This window comes from Pseudophryne corroboree, chromosome 12 (assembly GCF_028390025.1).
Source record: "Pseudophryne corroboree isolate aPseCor3 chromosome 12, aPseCor3.hap2, whole genome shotgun sequence".
Classification (NCBI taxonomy): domain Eukaryota; kingdom Metazoa; phylum Chordata; class Amphibia; order Anura; family Myobatrachidae; genus Pseudophryne; species Pseudophryne corroboree.
In genome coordinates this window covers 90054077-90079234 of record NC_086455.1, presented here as the reverse complement: position 1 = coordinate 90079234, position 25158 = coordinate 90054077, and the positions used below count along the sequence as shown (strand labels likewise).

At 46.1% G+C, this 25158-nt stretch overlaps 1 protein-coding gene across 7 annotated transcripts in view; it reads left to right on the top strand.

The window, feature by feature from the left end:
- The window catches only part of LRRC9 (leucine rich repeat containing 9), a 667090-nt gene that overhangs the window by 146303 nt on the left and 495629 nt on the right, over positions 1 to 25158 (top strand). Inside the window, exon 2 of one of the 7 annotated variants that reach the window (XM_063947771.1) lies at positions 22418 to 22522. The exons of the other annotated variants lie outside the window; for them this stretch is intronic. Within the exon in view, the coding sequence (XP_063803841.1) occupies positions 22511 to 22522 (12 nt within the window). The 5' untranslated portion in view covers positions 22418 to 22510. The remainder of the gene's footprint in view (positions 1 to 22417; positions 22523 to 25158) is intronic. 7 annotated transcript variants of the gene reach the window in all.

Here is a 25158-nt window from a genome sequence, read left to right as displayed (position 1 = left end):
ACAGGTTCTGACTCAGATACGACTGATGGGGAGGGTAGTTCACATGTGGATGTTCCTGATCTTTTGGAGGCTATTAAGTTAATTCTACAGATTACGGATGATCTCGAGCCATCCGTCCCTCCTAAGAAACCAGATAGATTCAAGCGTCAGAATGTGGTTAAACAAGTTTTACCTCACTCTGACCACCTAGTGGATATACGTCAGGAACCCTGGGAAAACCCGGGTACGAAGTTTGTGCCTCACAAGAAGATGCTGGCTCGCTATCCCCTCGCGCCAGAGCTGTCTAAGAATTGGGAAACGCCTCCTCCAGTAGACTCACATGTGGCCAGGATGGTGGTTTCATCAGCTCTGCCTGTCACTACCGTCACGTCTCTAAAAGAGCCTACGGATAAGCGTGTGGAGGGTTGTCTGAAAGCGATTTACACAGTTACGGGTGCTGCGCAAAGGCCCACTATTGCAGCTACATGGGCTGCCGAGGCTATTGAAGCGTGGGCCTTGGAGTTAGATACTGAATTCTCCTCTGACCATGCTAGACAATGCTTGTCATATATTGTCACAGCTTCTCGCTATATTAAAGAGGCGGCTTCGGATGCCGGTATCCTAGCAGCCAAGGCCTCTACTACGTCAGTCCTGGCTCGCCGGATATTGTGGCTGAGATCCTGGTCTGTTGATCTGGACTCTAGAAAAACCCTGGAGGTACTCCCTTTCAAGGGAGATATTCTGTTTGGGGAGGACTTAAATAAGATAGTGGCTGACTTGGCTACTGCCAAAACTGCCTGTCTACCACATACCGCTCCTTCTGTGTCGAAGGCTAAAGGTATGTCCTTTCACCCCTTTCGCCCTTCAGGTAAAGCAAAAGGTCAGGCGTACCACAAGCAGGCCCGCACTTCCAAACTTGGTAAGCCGAAGCCCAAAAGAGCCTGGGCTGCCCGTCAGCCAGCTTCCAAGACCGATAAGCCTGCCGCATGACGGGGCGGGCCTCCCCCTGGGGGATCCCAGGGTGTGGGGCTGGCTTCTAGGGTATACCCAGGAATGGTTGCAGACCACTTCAGATGCCTGGGTACGGGAAGTCGTCACTCGAGGTTATGCCATAGCCTTCAAAAACCGACCCCCTCATCGATTTTGCCAGACAGACGTCCCGTCGGACCAGACAAAGGCAAACACTCTGCATTCGGTGGTACAGACCCTCCTGGATACAGGAGTTGTAGCACAGGTGCCTCTTGCTCAGAGGGTCCGGGGGTACTATTCTCCGCTGTTTCTAGTCCCAACCAAATGGGTCCTCACGGCCCATTCTCAACCTCAAGGCATTGAACAAGTTTGTGAAGGTTTCCAAGTTCCGTATGGAAACCCTTCGCTCTATAGTTCTGGCCTTGGAACCTGGGGACTACATGGTCTCCCTGGATATACAGGATGCTTACCTGCATATTCCTATAGCAGTGTCACATCAGCAATACCTGAGGTTCGCTATTGGCAACCTTCATTACCAGTTTCGGGCGTTATTTTTTGGTTTAACAACGGCTCAGCGAGTTTTCACCAAAGTAATGGCGGTGATGACGGTGGTACTCCGCCGTCAAGGGGTCAGGATACTGCCGTACCTGGACGACTTGTTAATCCTGGCAACTTCCCCAGAACTTCTCCTGTGTCATCTGGATATGACTGTCCGGTTTCTACAAGCCCACGGGTGGCTCATCAACTGGAAGAAATCCTCTCTGGTCCCTGCTCAGAGCATGGTGCACCTGGGAGCGCTATTGGACACTCACAACCAGCGGTTGTTCTTGTCTCAGGAGAAAGTCCTGAAGCTTCAGGACAGGATTCGTTGCTTCCTTTCTCATCCGCAAGTGTCGATACATTCGGCGATGCAGGTGCTGGGCCTCATGGTCTCAGCATTCGACATGGTGGAGTATGCTCAATTCCATTCATCTCCCCCTCCAGAAGCTGTTTCTAGCCAAGTGGGACGGCCTGCCTCACTGGATCAGGTCTCACATGATCTCATTGACTCTGGAGGTCCGTCTGTCGCTACTTTGGTGGCTCCGAGACCAACAGTTGTGCAGGGGCCGTCCCTTCTGGATATCCAACTGGGTCCTGTTGGCGACAGATGCCAGTCTAAGAGGTTGGGGCGTGGTGCTGGAGCAACACTCCCTTCAGGGTCGGTGGACCAAGGAGGAATCTCTCCTCTCGATCAACATTCTGGAATTGCGGGCGGTCTTCAATGCGTTGAACCTGGCCCAGCATTTAATTCAGAACCGTCCTGTTCAAATACAGTCGGACAACGCCACCACAGTGGCTTACATAAATCATCAAGGCGGCACTCGAAGCCGTTTGACAATGAAGGAAGTCTCACGGATTCTACGTTGGGCGAAACGCCATCTACCGGCCATATCGGCAATATTTATTCCCGGGAGTCCTGAATTGGGAAGCGGACTTTCTCAGTCGTCAGGACGTGTATGCTGGCGAGTGGAGCCTCCATCCAGAAGTGTTTCAACTCCTAGTGGAAAAGTGGGGTCTTCCAGATGTAGATCTGATGGCGTCTCGACACAATCACAATGTTCCGGTCTTCGGAGCAAGGACAAGGGATCCTCAAGCAGCATTCGTGTATGCGCTGGCGGTGCCGTGGAAGTTTCGACTGCCGTACGTTTTCCCTCCAGTGTCACTCCTGCCCAGGGTAATTCGGAAGTTCAAGCAAGAAAAAGGAAATCTGCTTCTCATAGCTCCAGCGTGGCCCAGACGGCCCTGGTTCTCAGACCTGCAAGGCCTATCGTCAGAGAGTCCAATTCTACTTCCACATCGCCCAGACCTCCTCGTTCAGGGCCCCTGTGTCTACCAGGACCTAGCCCGGCTGTCTTTGACGGCGTGGCTCTTGAAGCTTCCGTCTTAAGGACTAAGGGTTTTTCTGAAGAGGTCATTAAAACTATGTTGCGGGCCCGGAAACCGGCTTCTGCTCGGATTTACTATAGGGTCTGGCATTCCTACTTTGTTTGGTGCGCATCTAATAATTATGACGCTTCTAAGTTTAGTACAGCCAAACTTTTGGCTTTTCTGCAGCAGGGCCTAGATTTAGGCCTGTGTCTGGCCTCCCTCAAGGTTCATATTTCGGCCTTGTTGGTGTGGTTTCAGAGAAAAATTGCGACTTACCTGATGTTCATACTTTCACTCAGGGTGTGTTGCGTATCCAACCTCCCTATGTCCCGCCTGCGGCTCCTTGGGACTTGTCGGTGGTTTTGGAGGCGTTGCAGGAGCCTCCGTTTGAACCCCTGGTTTCAGCTGACCTTAAGTGGCTTTCCGTTAAGGTGGTGTTCTTGCTGGCTATTGCCTCTGCTAGAAGAGTGTCGGATCTGGGTGCCTTGTCTTGTAGTTCCCCATATCTGACTTTTCACCGTGACCGGGCGGTTCTTAGGACTCGTCCCGGATATATACCTAAGGTGGTTTCTTCGTTCCACCTTAATCAGGAGATTGTTGTTCCGGCCTTTGTCTCTCCTGATTTGTCTCACAAAGAGCAGTCTTTGGATGTGGTACGGGCTCTCCGTATCTACGTGAAGAGAACTGCTTCTGTTCGAAAATCTGATTCTCTCTTTGTTTTGTTTGGTTTTCACAAACGTGGCTGGCCTGCTCACAAGCAGACCCTGGCCAGATGGATTAGAATGGTGATTGCACATGCTTATGTGAAGGCTTGTCTGTCATCTCCTGCTCACATTACGGCCCATTCTACTCGGTCTGTTGGACCTTCTTGGGCGGCCCAACGTGGTACGACCCTTGACCAATTGTGCAAGGCGGCTACACGGTCCTCCGGAAACACGTTCATAAGGTTCTATGCCTTCGATACTGCCACTTCCCAGGATGCTTCCTTTGGACGCCGGGTTCTAGTGCCCGCTACAGTGCGTCCCCTCCCATAAGGAACTGCTTTAGGACATCCCCATTGTCCAATCCTTGTGCCCCGCAGCAGAAAACGAGATTTATGGTAAGAACTTACCTTTGTTAAATCTCTTTCTGCGAGGTACACTGGGCTCCACAAGGCGCCCACCCTGACGCACTTAGCTACTTTGGGTTGGTATGGCATTAGCCGCTGACACTTCTCTTGTTGTGAGAGTGTGGTGTATGTGGCTACTAACCATTGTCGTCTCTTTTCCTGCTACTGCATTGGGCTGGTTAACTAAAAACTGAGCTCCTGTGCAGGGAGCAAAACAGGAGAGGAGAAAGACTCTGTGTTGGGGCACTCTTTGTCAAAAATTAGACACTAAAACTTAACTTTTAATGAATATAATAAAAATATAGTGACTCAAATGGGAACAATCATGAACATGAGTATTAATGCAAATCAATAATGCTTCTATTATGAGAATATATAAGTAAAACGCCTTGGTGAAAATTATTTGTAATTAGTACATTAGCTGGGAAAAACCTGTCTATAATTTGAGACAGGTTGTATTTATAGTCCCAGAGGAATAATACCTCGGTTCAGCTTCTACGTATTATAAATGCTCCAAGAAAAGGAAAATGTGATATATCAGATTTAAATGTTGCCTATAAAGGTCCTTAAACACCTACTGCTCTATATTTAGGCAGTGGTGTTACCAAAAGGCTTTTACTTCGGTAAACATTGTATTATTAGACTTTTTGCAACAGACAAGAGTCTGAAAATACGAAATTGCAGATTTAATGTGGAGATATGCTAAGAATAAAAGAGTTGCATATTTGGCAATAACACAATGAGGTTTTTGGGTTCAAATAGAGATAGGGGAAAGAAAAAGATAGAATCAAAAGAAGGGGTGTCTTACTTCTTGGAGCATTTATAATACGTAGAAGCTGAACCGAGGTATTATTCCTCTGGGACTATAAATACAACCTGTCTCAAATTATAGACAGGTTTTTCCCAGCTAATGTACTAATTACAAATAATTTTCACCAAGGCGTTTTACTTATATATTCTCATAATAGAAGCATTATTGATATGCATTAATACTCATGTTCATGATTGTTCACATTTGAGTCACTATATTTTTATTATATTCATTAAAAGTTAAGTTTTAGTGTCTAATTTTTGACAAAGAGTGCCCCAACACAGAGTCTTTCTCCTCTCCTGTTTTGCTGCCTTAACCTACTGACTCTGGGAGCACCACCGACGAGTAATTAGTACACTCAGTGTACATTTCTCTATCGTCCTAGTGGATGCTGGGGTTCCTGAAAGGACCATGGAAATAGCGGCTCCGCAGGAGACAGGGCACAAAAAGTAAAGCTTTAGGATCAGGTGGTGTGCACTGGCTCCTCCCCCTATGACCCTCCTCCAAGCCTCAGTTAGATTTTTGTGCCCGGCCGAGAAGGGTGCAATCTAGGTGGCTCTCCTAAAGAGCTGCTTAGAAAAGTTTAGCTTAGGTTTTTTATTTTACAGTGAGTCCTGCTGGCAACAGGATCACTGCAACGAGGGACTTAGGGGAGAAGAAATGAACTCACCTGCGTGCAGGATGGATTGGCTTCTTGGCTACTGGACATTAGCTCCAGAGGGACGATCACAGGTACAGCCTGGATGGTCACCGGAGCCTCGCCGCCGGCCCCCTTGCAGATGCTGAAACGAGAAGAGGTCCAGAATCGGCGGCAGAAGACTCCTCAGTCTTCTAAAGGTAGCGCACAGCACTGCAGCTGTGCGCCATTTCCTCTCCGCACACTTCACACGGCAGTCACTGAGGGTGCAGGGCGCTGGGAGGGGGGCGCCCTGGGAGGCAAATGAAAACCTAATTTGGCTAAAAATACCTCACATATAGCCTCCGGGGGCTATATGGAGATATTTAACCCCTGCCAGAATCCGTTAAGAGCGGGAGACGAGGCCGCCGAAAAAGGGGCGGGGCCTATCTCCTCAGCACACAGCGCCATTTTCCCTCACAGAAAGGCTGGAGGGAAGGCTCCCAGGCTCTCCCCTGCACTGCACTACAGAAACAGGGTTAAAACAGAGAGGGGGGGCACTAATTTGGCGTTAGAAATATATAAAAAAGATGCTATAAGGGAAAACACTTATATAAGGTTGTCCCTATATAATTATAGCGTTTTTGGTGTGTGCTGGCAAACTCTCCCTCTGTCTCTCCAAAGGGCTAGTGGGTCCTGTCCTCTATCAGAGCATTCCCTGTGTGTGTGCTGTGTGTCGGTACGTGTGTGTCGACATGTATGAGGACGATGTTGGTGAGGAGGCGGAGCAATTGCCTGTAATGGTGATGTCACTCTCTAGGGAGTCGACACCGGAATGGATGGCTTATTTAGGGAATTACGTGATAAACGCGGCAAGGTCGGTTGACGACATGAGACGGCCGACAAACAATTAGTACCGGTCCAGACGTCTCAAAAACACCGTCAGGGGTTTTAAAACGCCCGTTTACTTTAGTCGGTCGACACAGACACAGACAGGGACACTGAATCCAGTGTCGACGGTGAATAAACAAACGTATTCCTTATTAGGGCCACACGTTAAGGGCAATGAAGGAGGTGTTACATATTTCTGATACTACAAGTACCACAAAAGAGGGTATTATGTGGGATGTGAAAAAACTACCGTAGTTTTTCCTGAATCAGATAAATTAAATGAAGTGTGTGATGATGCGTGGGTTCCCCCCGATAGAAAATATGGGCGGTATACCCTTTCCCGCCAGAAGTTAGGGCGCGTTGGGAAACACCCCTTAGGGTGGATAAGGCGCTCACACGCTTATCAGAACAAGTGGCGGTACCGTCTATAGATAGGGCCGTCCTCAAGGAGCCAGCTGACAGGAGGCTGGAAAAATATCATAAAAAGTATATACACACATACTGGTGTTATACTGCGACCAGCGATCGCCTCAGCCTGGATGTGCAGAGCTGGGGTGGCTTGGTCGGATTCCCTGACTAAAAATATTGATACCCTTGACAGGGACAGTATTTTATTGACTATAGAGCATTTAAAGGATGCATTTCTATATATGCGAGATGCACAGAGGGATATTTGCACTCTGGCATCAAGAGTAAGTGCGATGTCCATATCTGCCAGAAGATGTTTATGGACACGACAGTGGTCAGGTGATGCAGATTCCAAACGGCACAAAGGTGTATTGCCGTATAAAGGAAGAGGAGTTATTTGGGGTCGGTCCATCGGACCTGGTGGCCACGGCAACTGCTGGAAAATCCACCGTTTTTTACCCTAAGTCACATCTCTGCAGAAAAAGACACCGTCTTTTCAGCTTCAGTCCTTTCGTCCCTATAAGAGTCATATCTGCCCAGGGATAGAGGAAAGGGAAGAAGACTGCAGCAGGCAGCCCATTCCCAGGAACAGAAGCGTTCCACCGCTTCTGACAAGCTCTCAGCATGACGCTGAGACCGTACAGGACCCCTGGATCCTACAAGTAGTATCCCAGGGGTACAGATTGGAATGTCGAGACGTTTCCCCTGCGCAGGCTCCTGAAGTCTGCTTTACCAAGGTCTCCCTCCGACAAGGAGGCAGTATGGGAAAAAAATTCACGAGCTGTATTCCCAGCAGGTGATAATTAAATTACCCCTCCTACAACAAGAAAAGGGGTATTATTCCACACTATATTGTGGTACTGAAGCCAGAAGGCTAGGTGAGACCTATTCTAAATCTAAAAAAATTTGAACACTTACAAAGGTTCAAATCAAGATGGAGTCACTCAGAGCAGTGATAACGAACCGGGAAGAAGGGGACTATATGGTGTCCCGAGACATCAGGGATGCTTACCTCCATGTCCCAAATTTGCCCTTATCACTAAGGGTACCTCAGGTTCGTGGTACAGAACTGTCACTATCAGTTTCAGACGCTGCCGTTTGGATTGTCCACGGCACCCCGGGTCTTTACCAAGGTAATGGCCGAAATGATGGTTCTTCTTCGAAGAAAAGGCGTCTTAATTATCCCTTACTTGGACGATCTCCTGATAAGGGCAAAGTCCAGGGAACAGTTGGAGGTCGGAGTAGCACTATCTCGGATACTGTTACAACAGCAGGGGTGGATTCTAAATATTCCAAAATCGCAGCTGATCCCGACAACAAGTCTCCTGTGCTTAGGGATGATTCTGGACACAGTCCAGAAAAAGGTGTTTCTCCCGGAAGAGAAAGCCAGGGAGTTATCCGAGCTAGTCAGGAACCTCCTAAAATCAGTGCATCATTGCACAAGGGCCATGGTAAAAAAAATGGTGACTTCCTTCGAAGCAATTCCAGTCGGCAGATTTCATGCAAGAACTTTTCAGTGGGATCTGCTGGACAAATGGTCCGGATCGCATCTTCAGATGCATCAGCGGATAACCCTATATCCAAGGACAAGGGTGTCTCTCCTGTGGTGGTTACAGAGTGCTCATCTTCTAGAGGGCCGCAGATTCGACATTCAGTTTTGGATGTTGGTGACCACGGAGGCCAGCCCGAGAGGCTGGGGAGCAGTCACACAAGGAAAACATTTCCAGGGAGTGTGATCAAGTCTGGAGACTTTTCTCCACATAAATATAGCTAAGGGTAAATTTATAATGCTCTAAGCTTAGCAAGACCTCTGCTTCAAGGTCAGCCGGTATTGATCCAGTGGGATAAAACATCACGGCAGTCGCCCACGTAAATAGACAGGGCGGCACAAGAAGCAGGAGGGCAGTGGCAAAAACTGCAAGGACTTTTCGCTGGGCGGAAAATCATGTGATAGCACTGTCAGCAGTGTTTCATTCCGAGAATGGAAACTGGGAAGCAGACTTCCTCAGTAGGCACGACCTCCACCCGGCAGAGTGGGAACTTCATGGGGAAGTTTTCCACATGATTGTAAACCGTTGGGAATTACCAAAGGTGGACATGATGGCGTCCCGTCTGAACAAAAAACGGGACAGGTATTGCGCCAGGTTAAGAGACCCTCAGGCAATAGCTGTGGACGTTCTGGTAACACCGTGGGTGTACCAGTCGGTGTATGTGTTCCATCCTCTGCTTTTCATACCTAAGGTACTGAGAATTATAAGACGTAGAGGAGTAAGAACTATACTCATGGCTCCGGATTGGCCAAGAAGGACTTGGTACCCGGAACTTCAAGAGATGCTCACAGAGGACTTATGGCCTCTGCCGCTAAGAAGGGACTTGTTTCAGCAAGTACCATGTCTGTTCCAAGACTTACCGCAGCTGCGTTTGACGGCATGGCGGTGGAACGCCGGATCCTAAGGGAAAAGGCATTCAGGAAGAGGTCATTCCTACCCTGGTCAAAGCCAGAAAGGAGGTGACCGCACAACATTATCACCACATGTGGCGAAAATATGTTGCGTGGTGTGAGGCCAGGAAGGCCCCACGAAGAAATTCAACTCGGTCGATTCCTGCATTTCCTGCAAACAGGAGTGTCTATGGGCCTCAAATTGGGGTCCATTAAGGTTCAAATTTCGGCCCTGTCGATTTTTCTTCCAGAAAGAATTGGCTTCAGTTCCTGAAGTCCTGAAGTTTGTCAAGGGAGTATTGCATATACAACCCCCTTTTGTGCCTCCAGTGGCACTGTGGGATCTCAACGTAGTTCTGGGATTCCTCAAAACACATTGGTTTAAAACCAGTCAAATCTGTGGATTTGAAGCATCTCACATGAAAAGTGAACATGCTCTTGGACCTGGCCTGGACCAGGCGAGTGTCAAATTGGTGTTTTTTTTCTCAAAAAAGCCCATATCTGTTTGTCCATTCGGACAGGGCAGAGCTGCGGACTCGTCCCCAGTTCTCTCCCTAAGGTGGTGTCAGTGTTTCACCTGAACCAGCTTATTGTGGTGTCTTGCGCCTACTAGGGACTTGGAGGACTCCAAGTTGCTAGATGTGGTCAGGGCCCTGAAAATATAGGTTCCAGGACGGCTGGAGTCAGGAAAACTGACTTGCTGTTATCCTGTATGCACCCAACAAACTGGGTGCTCTTGCTTCTAAGCAGACTTTTGCTAGTTGGATGTGTAATACAATTCAGCTTGCACATTCTGTGGCAGGCCTGCCACAGCCAAAATATGTAAATGCCCATTCCACAAGGAAGGTGGGCTCATCTTGGGCGGCTGCCCGAGGGGTCTCGGCTTTACAACTTTGCCGAGCGGCTATTTAGTCAGGGGCAAACACGTTTGTAAAATCCTACAAATTTGATAACCTGGCTAAGGAGGACCTGGAGTTCTCTCATTCGGTGCTGCAGAGTCATCCGCACTCTCCCGCCCGTTTGGGAGCTTTGGTATAATCCCCATGGTCCTTTCAGGAACCCCAGCATCCACTAGGACGATAGAGAAAATAAGAATTTACTTACCGATAATTCTATTTCTCGGAGTCCGTAGTGGATGCTGGGCGCCCATCCCAAGTGCGGATTATCTGCAATACTTGTACATAGTTACAAAAATCGGGTTATTATTGTTGTGAGCCATCTTTCAGAGGCTCCGCTGTTATCATACTGTTAACTGGGTTCAGATCACAGGTTGTACAGTGTGATTGGTGTGGCTGGTATGAGTCTTACCCGGGATTCATAAATCCTTCCTTATTGTGTACGCTCGTCCGGGCACAGTATCCTAACTGAGGCTTGGAGGAGGGTCATAGGGGGAGGAGCCAGTGCACACCACCTGATCCTAAAGCTTTACTTTTTGTGGCCTGTCTCCTGCGGAGCCGCTATTTCCATGGTCCTTTCAGGAACCCCAGCATCCACTACGGACTCCGAGAAATAGAATTATCGGTAAGTAAATTCTTATTTATTATCTTAAAGTCGGTTACAGACAAAGACCCAATATTGGTCAATATCTGTATTAATAACCTGTTGCGGAACTATTCCTATTAGATTAAGCTCCTGTGCAGGGAGGCGGGGTTATAGAGGAGGCGGCGCTGTGCATTCTGGGAACAGTCAAAGCTTTGAGCCTGTTGGTGCCTCGGATCAAGATCCTACTCTACACCCATTGTCCAATCCTTGTGGAGCCCAGCGTACCTCGCTTATACAGGCGCTTAAACGCCCTGATGCTTCCCTTGTTACAGAATCTAGAGATATAGCGGCTGTGCTTTCCGGTTTTTACTCGGATATATATGCAACCCCCCAGATTGATTTGGATTCTAAATCCAGTCTCTGCAGTTACCGGTTCTTGATTCTTCTCTGGCTAATGGCATCTGTGCTCCAATTACTCTTCCAGAAGTTGAGAAAGCAATAAGGTCTCTGAAGCCAGTTAAGACTCCAGGTCCCGATGGTTTTTCAGGGGAAGTTTATAAAATCCTACATTCTTGCATAGTGACAACCCTGACGGACGTGTTCAACGTTATTTTGTATACCCATAAAATCCCACAATACTTTAATGACGCCATGATTCGTCTTCTCCCTAAACCGGGGAAAGACCTTAATCTCCCGGGCAGCTATAGGCCCATCTCACTACTTAATGTAGATTACAAATTATTTACAAAAATTTTAGCATACAGATTAAAATAAGATTTTAAACCTACCGGTAAATCTATTTCTCCTAGTCCGTAGAGGATGCTGGGGACTCCGTAAGGACCATGGGGTATAGACGGGCTCCGCAAGAGATGGGGCACCTAAAAAGAACTTTGACTATGGGTGTGCACTGGCTCTTCCCTCTATGCCCCTCCTCCAGACCTCAGTTAGAGAACTGTGCCCAGAGGAGATGGACAATACAAGGCAGGATTTAGCAATCCAAGGGCAAGATTCATACCAGCCCACACCAATCATACCATGTAACCTGGAACATACATAACCAGTTAACAGTGTGAACAAAAACAACAGTAACGGTCCTAGACCGATGTCAACTGTAACATAACCCTTATGTAAGCAACAACTATATACAAGTCTTGCAGAGTTTCCGCACTGGGATGGGCGCCCAGCATCCTCTACGGACTAGGAGAAATAGATTTACCGGTAGGTTAAAAATCTTATTTTCTCATACGTCCTAGAGGATGCTGGGGACTCCGTAAGGACCATGGGGTTTATACCAAAGCATCCAATCGGGCGGGAGAGTGCGTATGACTCTGCAGCACCGACTGAGCAAACGCTAGGTCCTCATCAGCCAGGGTATCAAACTTGTAGAATTTAGCATAAGCGTTTGACCCCGACCAAGTCGCCGCTCGGCAAAGTTGTAAAGCCGAGACGCCTCGGGCAGCCGCCCAAGAAGAGCCCACCTTCCTAGTGGAATGGGCCTTAACCGAATTTGGTACCGGCAATCCAGCCGTAGAGTGAGCCTGCTGAATCGTATTACAGATTCAGCGAGCTATAGTTTGCTTTGAAGCAGGAGCGCCAATCTTATTGGCCGCATACAGGACAAACAGAGCCTCTGTTTTCCTAATTCTAGCCGTCCTGGCTACATAAATCTTTAAGGCCCTGACTACGTCTAGGGATCTGGAATCCTCCAGGTCACCGGTAGCCACAGGCACCACAATAGGTTGATTCATATGGAACGAAGAAACCACTTTAGGCAAAAATTGCGGACGTGTCCTCAATTCAGCTCGATCCACATGAAAAATCAAGTAGGGGCTCTTGTGTGAGAGAGCCGCCAATTCTGACACTCGCCTTGCTGATGCTAAGGCCAACAACATGACCACCTTCCAAGTAAGAAATTTCAACTCAACCTTGTTAAGCGGTTCATACCAGTGTGATTTTAGGAACTGCAACACCACGTTCAGGTCCCATGGTGCCACTGGAGGCACAAAAGGGGGCTGGATGTGCAGCACTCCCTTTACAAACGTCTGGACTTCTGGAAGAGAAGCCAATTCCTTCTGAAAGAAAATCGAGAGGGCCAAAATCTGTACCTTAACCGAGCCTAATTTCAGGTCCATATCCACTCCTGTCTGTAGAAAGTGGAGAAAACGACCCAGATGAAAATCTTCCGTAGGTGCATTCTTGGTCTCACACCAAGACACATACTTTCGCCAGATACGGTGATAATGTTTTATCGTCACCTCCTTCCTAGCCTTTATTAAAGTAGGGATGACCTCTTCCGGAATCCCCTTTTTTGCTAGGATTCGGCGTTCAACCGCCATGCCGTCAAACGTAACCGCGGTAAGTCTTGAAATACACAGGGTCCCTGCTGCAACAGGTCTTCCCTCAGAGGAAGAGGCCAGGGGTCTCCTGTGAGCATCTCTTGTAGATCCGAGTACCAGGCCCTTCGAGGCCAGTCTGGGACAACGAGTATCGTCTGTACTCTTCTTCGTCTTATAATCCTCAACACTTTCGTGATGAGAGGAAGAGGAGGAAACACGTAGACCGATTCGAACACCCACGGTGTTACCAGTGCGTCTACTGCTATTGCCTGAGGGTCCCGAGACCTTGCGCAATACCTCCAAAGTTTTTTGTTGAGGCGTAACGCCATCATGTCTATTTGAGGTGTTCCCCAAAGACGTGTTACGTCTGCAAAGACTTCTTGATGAAGTCCCCACTCTCCTGGATGGAGATCGTGTCTGCTGAGGAAGTCTGCTTCCCAGTTGTCCACTCCCGGAATGAAGACAGCCGACAGAGCGCTTACATGATTTTCCGCCCAGCGAAGTATCCTTGTGGCTTCCGCCATCGCGACTCTGCTTCTTGTCCCGCCTTGGCGGTTCACATGAGCCACTGCTGTGACATTGTCTGATTGAATCAGAACCGGTAGGTTTCGAAGAAAACTCTCCGCTTGTCGAAGGCCGTTGTAAATGGCCCTGAGTTCCAACACATTGATGTGTAGACAGGACTCCTGGTCTGACCAAAGACCCTGAAAAGTCTTTCCCTGTGTGACCGATCCCATCCTCGGAGGCTCGCGTCCGTGGTAACCAGGATCCAGTCCTGAATCCAGAACCGGCGACCCTCCAGCGGGTGAGCAATTTGTAACCACCACAGGAGGGACACTCTGGTTCCTGGGGATAGAGTTATTTTCCGATGTAAATGCAGATGGGACCCTGACCACTTGTCCAGAAGGTCCCATTGAAAAATCCTTGAATGGAACCTTCCGAAGGGAATGGCATCGTAGGCCGCCATCATTTTCCCCAGAACTCGAGTGCATTGGTGCACTGACACCCTTTTCGGTTTTAGCAGGTCTCTGACCATGTTCTGGATGCCTTGGGCCTTCTCTATTGGGAGAAAGACCTTCATTTGTTCCGTATCCAGTATCATACCTAGGAACGGTAGTCGAGTTGTCGGAATCAACTGTGACTTTGGTAGATTTAGAATCCAACCGTGTTGCTGGAGCACTCTCAGAGAGAGCGCCACACTGCTCAGCAATTTCTCCCTTGATCTCGCTTTTATCAGGAGATCGTCCAAGTATGGGATAATTGTGACTCCATGCTTGCGCAGGACCACCATCATTTCCGCCAATATTTTGGTGAAAATCCTCGGGCCGTGGAAAGTCCAAACGGCAACGTCTGAAATTGGTAATGACAATCCTGTACAGCGAATCTCAGGTATTCCTGATGGGGGGCATATATGGGGACATAAAGGTACGCATCCTATATGTCCATAGACACCATAAACTCCCCCTCCTCCATGTTGGCTATTATCGCTCTGAGAGATTCCATTTTGAATTTGAATCTTTTTATGTACAGGTTTAGGGATTTCAGATTTAAAATCGGTCTGACCGTACCATCCGGTTTCGGTACCACAAATAGGGTTGAATAGTAACCTCTTCCCTGCTGGTGCAGGGGAACCTTGATTATCACTTGCTGTATACACAGCATTTGAATTGCAGCTAACGCTACATCCCTTTCCGATGTGGAAGCTGGTAGGGCCGATTTGAAAAATCGGCGCGGGGGCACATCCTCGAATTCCAATTTGTAACCCTGGGAAACTATTTCCAACACCCAGGGATTCAGGTCCGAACTGACCCAGACCTGACTGAAAAGTCGAAGATGTGCCCCCACCGGTGCGGACTCCCTCAGGGAGTCCCATCGTCATGCTGTGGCTTTTGTGGCAGTCGGGGAGGACTTTTGTTCCTGGGCACCTGCCGAAGCAGGTGCTCTCTTGCCTCTGGCGAGGAAAGAGGATCCCCGACCTCTTTTGGACTTGTGCGACCGAAAGGACTGCATCTGATAGGGTGTTGCTTTCTTTTGCTGTTGGGGAATATATGGTAAAAAATTAGATTTACCTGCTGTAGCTGTGGAAACCAGGTCCGTCAGCCCATCCCCAAACAATACATCACCCTTATAGGGTAGTACTTCCATATGTTTTTTGGAATCCGCATCACCCGTCCATTGGCGAGTCCATAAGGATCTTCTCGCTGAGATAGACATGGCATTGGCCCTGGAAGCTAGCAATCCAATGTCCCTTTGAGCATCCCTCATAAATAAGACTGCGTCTTTTATATGGGCTAGAGTTAAGAATATAGTATCCTTAACCATAGTATCAAATTGATCTGTCAGCTCATCTGTCCAAGCTGCAATTGCGCTACATACCCATGCCGACGCAATCGTCGGTCTTAACACAGCACCCGTATGAGAATAAATACCCTTTAATGTAGTTTCTTGCCTGCGATCTGCAGGGTCCTTAAGGGCCGCTGTGTCAGGAGACGGTAGCGCCACTTTCTTGGACAAGCGCGTCAGGGCCTTGTCCACAGTGGGGGGTGATTCCCAAATATCCCTGTCCTGCTTAGGGAAAGGGTATGCCATAAAAATTCTTTTAGGGATCTGCGGTCTCTTATCCGGAGTCTCCCAAGCTTTTCCAAAGAACTCATTTAATTCATGAGATGTGGGAAAATTAATAATCTGTTTCTTTTCCTTAAACATGTGTACCCTTGTGTCGGGGACCGAGGGTTCATCCGCAATATGCAACACATCCCTTATTGCCACAATCATGCACTGAATGGTTTTAGTCACCCTAGGGTGCAATTTTACTTCGTCATAGTCGACACTGGAATCAGAATCCATGTCTGTAGTAGTGTCTTGTGTCAAGGACGCTTTTGAGACCCCGACGGGCCCTGTGAGTCGGTCCAATCTGAGGATTGACCGCCTGATGTCCCCCCCTAAACCAGCCTTATCAAGCCTTTTATGTAAAGATGTCACACTTGCATGCAACGTATGCCACATATCCATCCAATCTGGAGTCGGCACAACCGACGGGGACACACCACTCATTTGCTCCACCTCCTCCTTGGAGAAGCCTTCCACCTCAGACATGTCGACACACACGTACCGACACCCCACACATACAGGGAGTTACCTATAAGGGGACAAAACCCCAACCAGGCCCTTAGGAGAGACAGAGAGATAGAGTATGCCAGCACACACCCAGCGCTTAAAAACACAGGAATATATGACCAGATAGCGCTGTTATATGTATATAATTGTAATCTCCACTCACTGCGTCGCCAAAGTGCCCCCCTCCTCTTTTTTCCAGCCTGTGAAGCTCAGCAGGGGAGAGAACAGGGAGCCAGCGTTTCCTCATGCAGTCTCTGTGGGGAAAATGGCGCTGGTTAGTGCTGAGGATCAAGCCCCGCCCACTCGACGGCGGGCTTCGGTCCCATCAACTTTGTATAAAAAAATGGCGTGGGTTACCGGATTTACTGTGCCACAGCCTAATCCATGTTTATCCATGCCAAATATGAGGAATATTGCTGCCCAGGGCGCCCCCCCCTGCGCCCTGCACCCTTCAGTGCCTGCTTGTGTGTGTGTGACTGGGAGCAATGGCGCGCAGCTTACCGCTGCGCGCTTACCTCATGAAGATCTGATGTCTTCTGCCGCCTGAAGTCTTCTTTGCCTTCTCATACTCACCCGGCTTCTATCTTCGGCATCTGTGAGGAGGACGGCGGCGCGGCTCCGGGACGAACCCCAGGTGAAACCTGCGTTCCGACTACCTCTGGAGCTAATGGTGTCCAGTAGCCTTAGAAGCAGTGCCCAACTTAACAAGCCAGCTCTGCTTCTCTCTCCTCTGTCCCACGATGCAGGGAGCCTGTTGCCAACAGGACTCCCTGAAAATAAAAAACCTAACAAAATTCTTTTTCCACAGAAAACTCTGTAGAGCTCTCTGCAGTGCACCCATTCTCCTCTGGGCACAATATCTAACTGAGGTCTGGAGGAGGGGCATAGAGGGAGGAGCCAGTGCACACCCGGAGCCCGTCTATACCCCATGGTCCTTACGGAGTCCCCAGCATCCTCTAGGACGTAAGAGAAAACCCCTTTTACCCTCTTTAATTCATATAGACCAGACTGGATTTATCACTGGGCGGCACTCCTCTAACAATATTCAAAAAGTCCTGGCTGCGGCGCACTGGGTGGGGCTCAGTGGGGACCAGAAACCACACTTTATATTGTCTATAGATGCTGAGAAAGCTTTTGATTTAGTCAGTTGGGATCATCTGTTTACTACGTTATCACACTTTGGGTTTCCGCTGTTCCTCTCCAATGTGCTGCAGACCCTGTATGCCTCCTCGAGCTCACGTATACTCTGCAGTGGCTATCTCTCTGAGCCAGTGCAATTGCATAGAGGTACCCGATAGGGCTGCCCCCTATCCCTTACTGTTCACCCTAGCAATAGAGCCTCTGGCTGTAGCTTTGAGAGAACTCCCGCAGTTTCTGGAATTTCTATCGGTCATCAAGAATTGAAATGAAGCCTTTTTGCTGACGACATGTTATTGTTTATTACAGACCCCCACATATCGATACCGGCCATAATGTCCTTGCTATTCAAGTTCGGCTCCTTTGCTGGTTATAGAATCAACATGTCTAATTCCGAACTTTTACCACTTAACCCCTCCACATTACACATGGCCTCCTCTCCTGTCCTGTCGCAATTTACATTTAACACTTCCACACTTAAATACTTGGGCATCCTTATCCCTATAGAGCTTTCAAATCTTTATTCAGTTAATTTTTCTCCTATCCTAATGTGTCGCAATCTTTATTTTCTTGGTCTACGCTCCCTATCTCCTTACTAGGTAGAGTAGCCGTACTAAAAAGCATCATATTCCCTAAGATTTCTTATGCTCTTCAATTATTACCTCTTCAAATTAACAAGGCTGATCTTCTTGCTTATGACAGACTATTCACGAAATTTTCATGGAGTGGAAAACGATCCCACATAGCCCTATCCAAACTCAAGCTCAAGCAACCCAATGGGGTCTAGCGGTACCGGATTTAGCAGTGTTCTCCAGGGCAGTTTTTTTTAGATACCTTTCAGATTGGCTATTAGAGTTTTCCACCTATGCTAACTATGATATTGAACAAACCCTTGTGGCACCGCATGATCTGCGTGCACTGATACATACCCCCAAAAATCTGTTACCCTTAAGTGTCAAGAACAATATACTATTTTGGGATACTTACCAAGCTTGGGGGACCATAAATTTTGCCTTAGACATCCTGGGCAATCTAGATTTATTCAATTTTTGGGCAACCCTTGTTTTACACCGGCTTTGGAAAACATCAGGTTTCAAAATTGGAAACAGAAAGGTATAGCGGTGGTGAGAGATGTTTTTGATCCAGGAGGTGTTCTGTACTCCTTTCAGGACCTAGTGGAGAAGTTTGGACTTCATTGCTCAGACTTTTTTATGTATCTCCAACTTCGCCACTATGTCCAGTCCTTACCGCCTGTGTGGAGGTCCGAGGATGGGCCTGATCCCCTGGTAGCTTTGCTCACTAGGATGAACAAACAAGGTTTTAAGACCCAATGGATTTACTGGGACCTACTACCTACGGGTAATAAGTTAAATAAGATGTGGTTACTTTGGTCACAGAGGTGGAGTGTTGATTTTTCCTGGGATGTAGCTTGGGCAGATACCTTTAAAGTTGTACCAAATGTATTTAAAGTGTTACACTCTTCCCAACTGCAGGAAACTCATTACAAGTTTTTACACAGAGCCTATATATCGCCGGGAAGGCGGAAACATATGGTTCCTGCGGAATCGGGCAGGTGCCCCAAGTGTAAGGCACCAGATGCCTCCTTTATGCATAATTTCTGCCATTGCCCCAAGATAATGAAGTTTTGGCACAAGGTACAATGGTACATAAACCACACTTTTGGTATTAACATCCCCCTGACTCCGGATTCCTTTCTGGGCATGTTTGTTTCGACCTGGAACTTACCCCGCTCTCACTCAAATTTTATTCCCCTATTATGGGTGATTCTTCCAGTTGGGAAGAAACTGATTTTAACTCAATGGATCTGTGCGTCCCCCCCAAGGTTGGAAGTTTTGAAATCCTCTTTGATAACACTATTATACTTTGAGAGGCAATCCACCTTGCCAGATTTAGGTACCAAAGTAACCCACTTTTCTAAGAAATGGGGCCCCTGGTGGAATCCTTAGCTCCTTTGCAGCGCACTCATATATTACAACTGTTTGATGGCCTTTCGTTGACATCTTACAAAACTGTGTCTGATGACTGATCATTTTGTCTATTTGTTCTGTTATTGCCCCAATATATGTTTTTAAAAAACAAAAAATATTTTATTCTCTTTTTGACTACTGGTAGGGGAGTCCTGATCTCCTAACCCCCCCCCCCCCCCTCTCCCCCTTCCCTTTTTTTTCCATCTGTGTGTCTTGTGGTATGAATGTGTGGTGGAATGTTCTTTTGAATCTGTTTATTTTATTGGTTATGTGTATTGCCATTCTTTAGATCTCTGGGGAGTTGTTTGAAGAATACGTTTTTGAGATGACTGTTTATGATCCCCTCCATCTTATCACATTCTGATTTGTACAATTCTAATGCTACATGGCTTTTTGATACCGATTGTGTGTTTGTATTCATTATTGAAAATTCTCAATCAAAACATTTAAAAAAAAAAAAAAGTCCAAATCCCCCTCCACTTTCTTCGGAGGTGGTCGGTGGAAATCCAGAAAATCTGCACCTGCAGGTTCCCAGGATCAGAAACCTGGTTCGGTTTCCTCAAAATCCTCGGCATGACCGTGGACCTCCCAGCCTGGAGATCTGGCAGGTGGGAGCATGACTAAGAAATTTCAGTCATGTTTGGGCGTCCTCATGCTTGGATCCCTGGGTACAGGATATTGTTAACCAGTGGTACAGACTGGAGTTTCAAGAACTCCCACCTCACAGGTTATTCAAATCAGGCTTACCAGCTTCGCTGACAGAAAGTGCTATCCTACAGGAAGCCATTCAAAAGTTACTAAGGTCAAATGTCATTGTCCCAGTTCCACTTCACCTGCAACACAAGGGTTATTACTCATACCTGTTTGTGGTACCGAAACCGGACGGTACGGTAAGACCGATATTAAACCTAAAGTTATTGAACCCCTACTTGAGGGAATTCAAATTCAAGATGGAGTCCCTGAGAGCAGTGATCTCAGGTCTGGAGGAGGGGGAATTCCTGGTATCTCTGGATATCATGGATGCCTACCTTCACATTCCGATCTGGCCACACCACCAGGCTTATCTCAGATTTGCACACAAATTTTGAACAATCCCTCACCAGTCCTAATGTATTCTTCTATATATATGGATTAGATATATTGTGGTGTTCTCTGCTTTGCTAGAAAATATCTTTGGTCTTTAACCTTATAATATATTCTTATTAGCAGGTGCTCTCCAAATGCTTTATTGGTCTCAGACCCACATTCAAATATCAAAACCAGAAAGAGAAAAAGAAGCATTGTTTATTGGACACACTCAACCACTATTCCTTTTTAAAAAATTTAAATAACTATTCTATTATTAGATATGCATTAAAATAATTTGGGGAATTGGTGAAATATTAAAATATAGTGTGCATAAGTAAAACAAAGTGTGATATTAAAACTACCTATTTCCGATGAGTGATCCCTCAAAGTGAAAAACACAATAAAAGGCTAATTTGCCTATAAATAATTCAGTGTTCGTGTCTTATTGGTGTTGTCCAATATACTGCTCTCTTGATTGATATGATAAGCTAACAGTGTAAATTAATTCCTTTTTATACTGAAAGATGAATTTGCAACTCTTGCAGAATGCTTCAGTAAACTGTAGCTTCTTATAATGTTACCAAATGTAATTCAATAATGTATCACTATTTGTTCTCCAAGCAGAAGGAGATGATTTATCCACTGACTGCCTATAAATATCACACTGTTGTTACTGATGGTTTATATTTCGGGATAAATTTCCCACTATATGTTTTTTTTTCTTCAAAAATGTTTTTATTTCGATTTTACATTTAAAACATTTTAAATACAATGCCAACAAAGCAGTACTTGAAAAAGTAGTTGAGAGACATTACATTATAGAATGACTATAATATAGGACGTTGTATTCATAATATTAAGTATACAGAATATCAGCAAGGTATATAACCAATCAGGAAAGAGCAGTCCCTTCCAAGAGAAGGGATAGAAAACGAGAAACAAGAAAGAGGAAGAGGAAGAGGTATATAAAAGTAGGATAAAGGAGTGAAAGAGTGGATGAGGGAAAGAAAAGAGGAGGGGGGGGGGGGGGGGAGGAGGACGGATCGCCTGCAGCCCGATAACTCCTAACCATTTTAACTCAGTCGAATGGGGGGGTCAGATAGAAGTATTGTAGTCTCATACCATAAAGTTGTACGAAAACAATTGTGAATCTGTTTCTTTATTGAAATGTTTAAAGTATCAATAAAAGATTCCCAAACATCAAAAAATGTCTTAATGCATTGTTCTTTATGTAGTGAAGTCTTCATCCAATCCATTTTAAATACAGTTTATAGACTGCCAAGAATATTAATTAAACACACTAAATAAATATAGTGGGAAAAAGGATAAACAATTTCCCACTATATTTATTTAGTGTGTTTAATTAATATTCTTGGCAGTCTATAAACTTATTGGTAACAATTCGGATCTCATCACACAGTATATGGCTATGTCTGTTGGGCAGTTTAACATCACACCTCCAATTAATTGTATTTATACAATACTGCATCACATTCACATTAATGCTTTTATTATTATTTATATTTAGAAATGCAATCAGATGATCTATTATATTGCCACCTGAAAGGATATGCCCTTATATTCTTTAACCCTCGATGTGATGGCCTCTCAGACGTCTGGAGTGTAAACCTTTATGCTATGAGTTACATGCACAACACAAGCAGTAAAAATTCACACTGTTTATTATGAGGTTAACAAAAGTATATAAGACAATGCATATGGGTGTAACTGACATGTCGTTACACTCCCATTGGCTCGCCAGCAGCCACCAGGCAGAATAGAAAAAGGCGGATGTTCATATATGGGTTTTCTACAAGTTTCTCAAAACATTTAACAAAGTCTGTAACAGGTTTCATCTGGTATAGAACTGTCCTTGAGAAACAGACACATACAAGCCTGGTATTGTATGAGGAGATAAAGGTATCCTGGCACAGGGTAATACGTATCTATGCAAACACATAACAGTTCATATAGCATGTTTTAACCCTTCATTAGGGAGGTAGAAATATTCACTTTTACACTATACTTATTATAAGGAAATTGATCATATAAAAAGTAATATTTACAAAGACAGAAGAGCTAACCCTTCAATCCCCTCTTAGAATCATGATTATTATATGACATGATTCTTGAGTGAGGCTCCTTTCTTGTTCCTCCAGTTCTTGAGATATTGGACATAATCGTCGGGTCCCTTACTATCAGAGGAGGTGACAGGACTGGTGGTTATATCATAGTACATCAGGGCCTTATCAATGCCTTTGGAGGTAAGTTTCTTTCCACAGGGAATTACACAATAAACTATAATGCCTACAAGAATTAAAGTTACAAGTATGAATATGCTTATTTGCACAAGAGCCTGTTTCCAATTTTCAAACCATCCAAAATATTGGCTCCATGGGTTATCAATACCTGAATTTTTCTTAAGTTCTATGGATAAGGTTTCTAACTTGTTTATGGCTAAAGTAACCTTACCATTGGGACCAGTGTTGTCAGGAATATATGTACAACAGCCTTCCACCTTACTAATGTAAACACATGTACCGCCTTTTTCTGCTAGGATCATGTCAAGGGCCATTCTATTTTGGAATGTCATTTGGGAAGTGGCTTCTAGCTGTTCAGCTATACCTTTAAGAGCATCTTTGGTATCATTAACAAATCTTTGTTGATTATAATATATATAATTAATCCAGGCTACGTTTTTATTTACAGTTACTATAGGAAACAATGACTCAAAACCCGCAGCCACCTCATCTCTAGCTTTGAACTCATTTGGAACACCTCTTGGGACCCCTATAGCATCAATGTATACGTGGGGGTCAAAGCTACCTCCTGGGAGTGCTCTTTTCTTTCGATTAGCAGGAGTATTAGAGGGAGGAGTGGGGTCATCGGTGATCATTAGGAGTGGCATTATGACTTTGGCCAGGGCACACTCACCATACCATGGTGTGTCTAGTTTAATTCTAAGCTTCATATCCCCACATATGTAATAAATGTCGCCTAATGATCTAGTTTGGTTGACTAAAACAGTTGTTCTTTTATTTGCACAATACCCTGGTGGGAAGGTTTTTAAATTTCTCCCTGTGGTGGTGTTAGATGTATAACAAGTGTAGTTTCCAGGATATATGGTTATGGTGCTTCCTGGGTTGGGATTTTTTGACAATATGGGATATTCCCTTTTCCACATTTCGCACTGACTGTCATTTGTTTTGGTGTCATTAAAAAGGCTGAAAAAACAATTTTCTTGTTCTAGGGGTATATTAAGGGGCACTGTACCTAGGTGGGGCCTAGATTTGCCACAGACATAACAGTTGCTTTTATTGTGTTTGTTAGCACTATACTTCATCCATTCCAACCAAAAATTAATAGACAATCTTTGAAGTAAGTTCAGATGTTGACCATATCTGTTTCTGGCAGCTGATGGGCGATATCCCCAATCTGTTCCTGTATTCCACCCCACAGCTTCCCAGGAATTACAATTAGATCCATAATATCTAATGTCATAGTACCATTCGTCAGTAACACAAATATATACTGTCTCAGACATTCCTGATTTCCTTCTTTGTTGTATATAACATAAAATAGTCAAGGATATATGTGGCTACGTGTGTGTTAGAGGAATTATACCACAAGGTGGGGATCCCATTAGTGTGTGTAATATCAACCTCACATATTGTGTGGTGAGTGAGGGCCAGTAGGGCTATCAAGGTAGTCCCCAGGATAAAGATAGGGGACAGGTTCCTCATCTTCTTCTGTTCTTCTTTCTTCGCTAGGTGGGAGGTCAGGGCTGTCTGCCCCGGTTCGTACCTCACTGGAATCACTTGCTTCCCTCTCTAGGTCTGGTCTAGGAACCTTTTTTACTCGGGATGCATGGATCCAGGTAGGACTTTCCTCTGTCAGGACTGCTGTTCGGGTAACTGCTACGACCTCTGTCTCTGGACCATAGGTGAAGTCTCCTGGGCTCTTGTTCCTGGGGAGCACCTTCACCACGACTCTGTCTCTGACTTTAAAGGGGTGTGTAGGTTCCTGTGGATTCAAAGGGTTTTTACAAACAACCTCATGTTCAATTTCATTCAGTTTTGTTATCAGGGACCTGACATACTCTTCTCTGATGAGTTCTAGATCTCCTTCCTGTATTACTAGTGGTTTCTTAGCCCAGGGTGTAGGAAAAGGGTCTACCCATTAGTATTTCAAAGGGTTCAAAGGGTGAGTATCCTAGAGTTTTCTGTGGGGTATTCAAGATGCTGGTGTTTAGCTTTATTAGGGTTGTTCCTGAGGCAAGTGATGCATCTGCTAACATACTGGTCCACAAGTGATTTGGCATTAGTAACATAAAAATCATTGGTTAGTAGGAGGAGTGTTGTGGCTTCACCACGGTGACCAACACCACGGCACTGGGCAACGAGCAAAGGGGCACTGGACTGGGGTATACAGGGTTTCCCCTCTTTGCAGATTAATCCTGATTTAGGATTTTTTCTGCAGAATTGGGTAAGTCCAGTCGGAGAGATCAGTATTAGTCGCAGCAGCTTGAAGTTGAGTGAGCAGATGGACGTTGTCAAGGGAGGGACATGCTCTAGTGAGTGCAATGAGTTCTGCAGCTTGCGCGGACTGATAAGGTGTTGGTAGGGTTTCCAACACAGTGTCAGGGAGGGTGACAATGGCATAGCCAGCCTGGTATGTATTGTCATTGGGCCTACTACAGGAGCCGTCAACAAAAACTATGTCTGCGCCTGATATGGGAACGGGAGACATGTCAAGTCTGGGAGAAGTTTCAGCTTCAATGGAAGCAGCACAGTCATGTAGGTCGGGTGGTTCATCCTCGGGACCTTTCAAGCCTAAAAGGGCATTGAGAATGGGTGCAGGGCCAGAAGAACCAGCAGTGTACTTGATGGTAAGGGTAGGG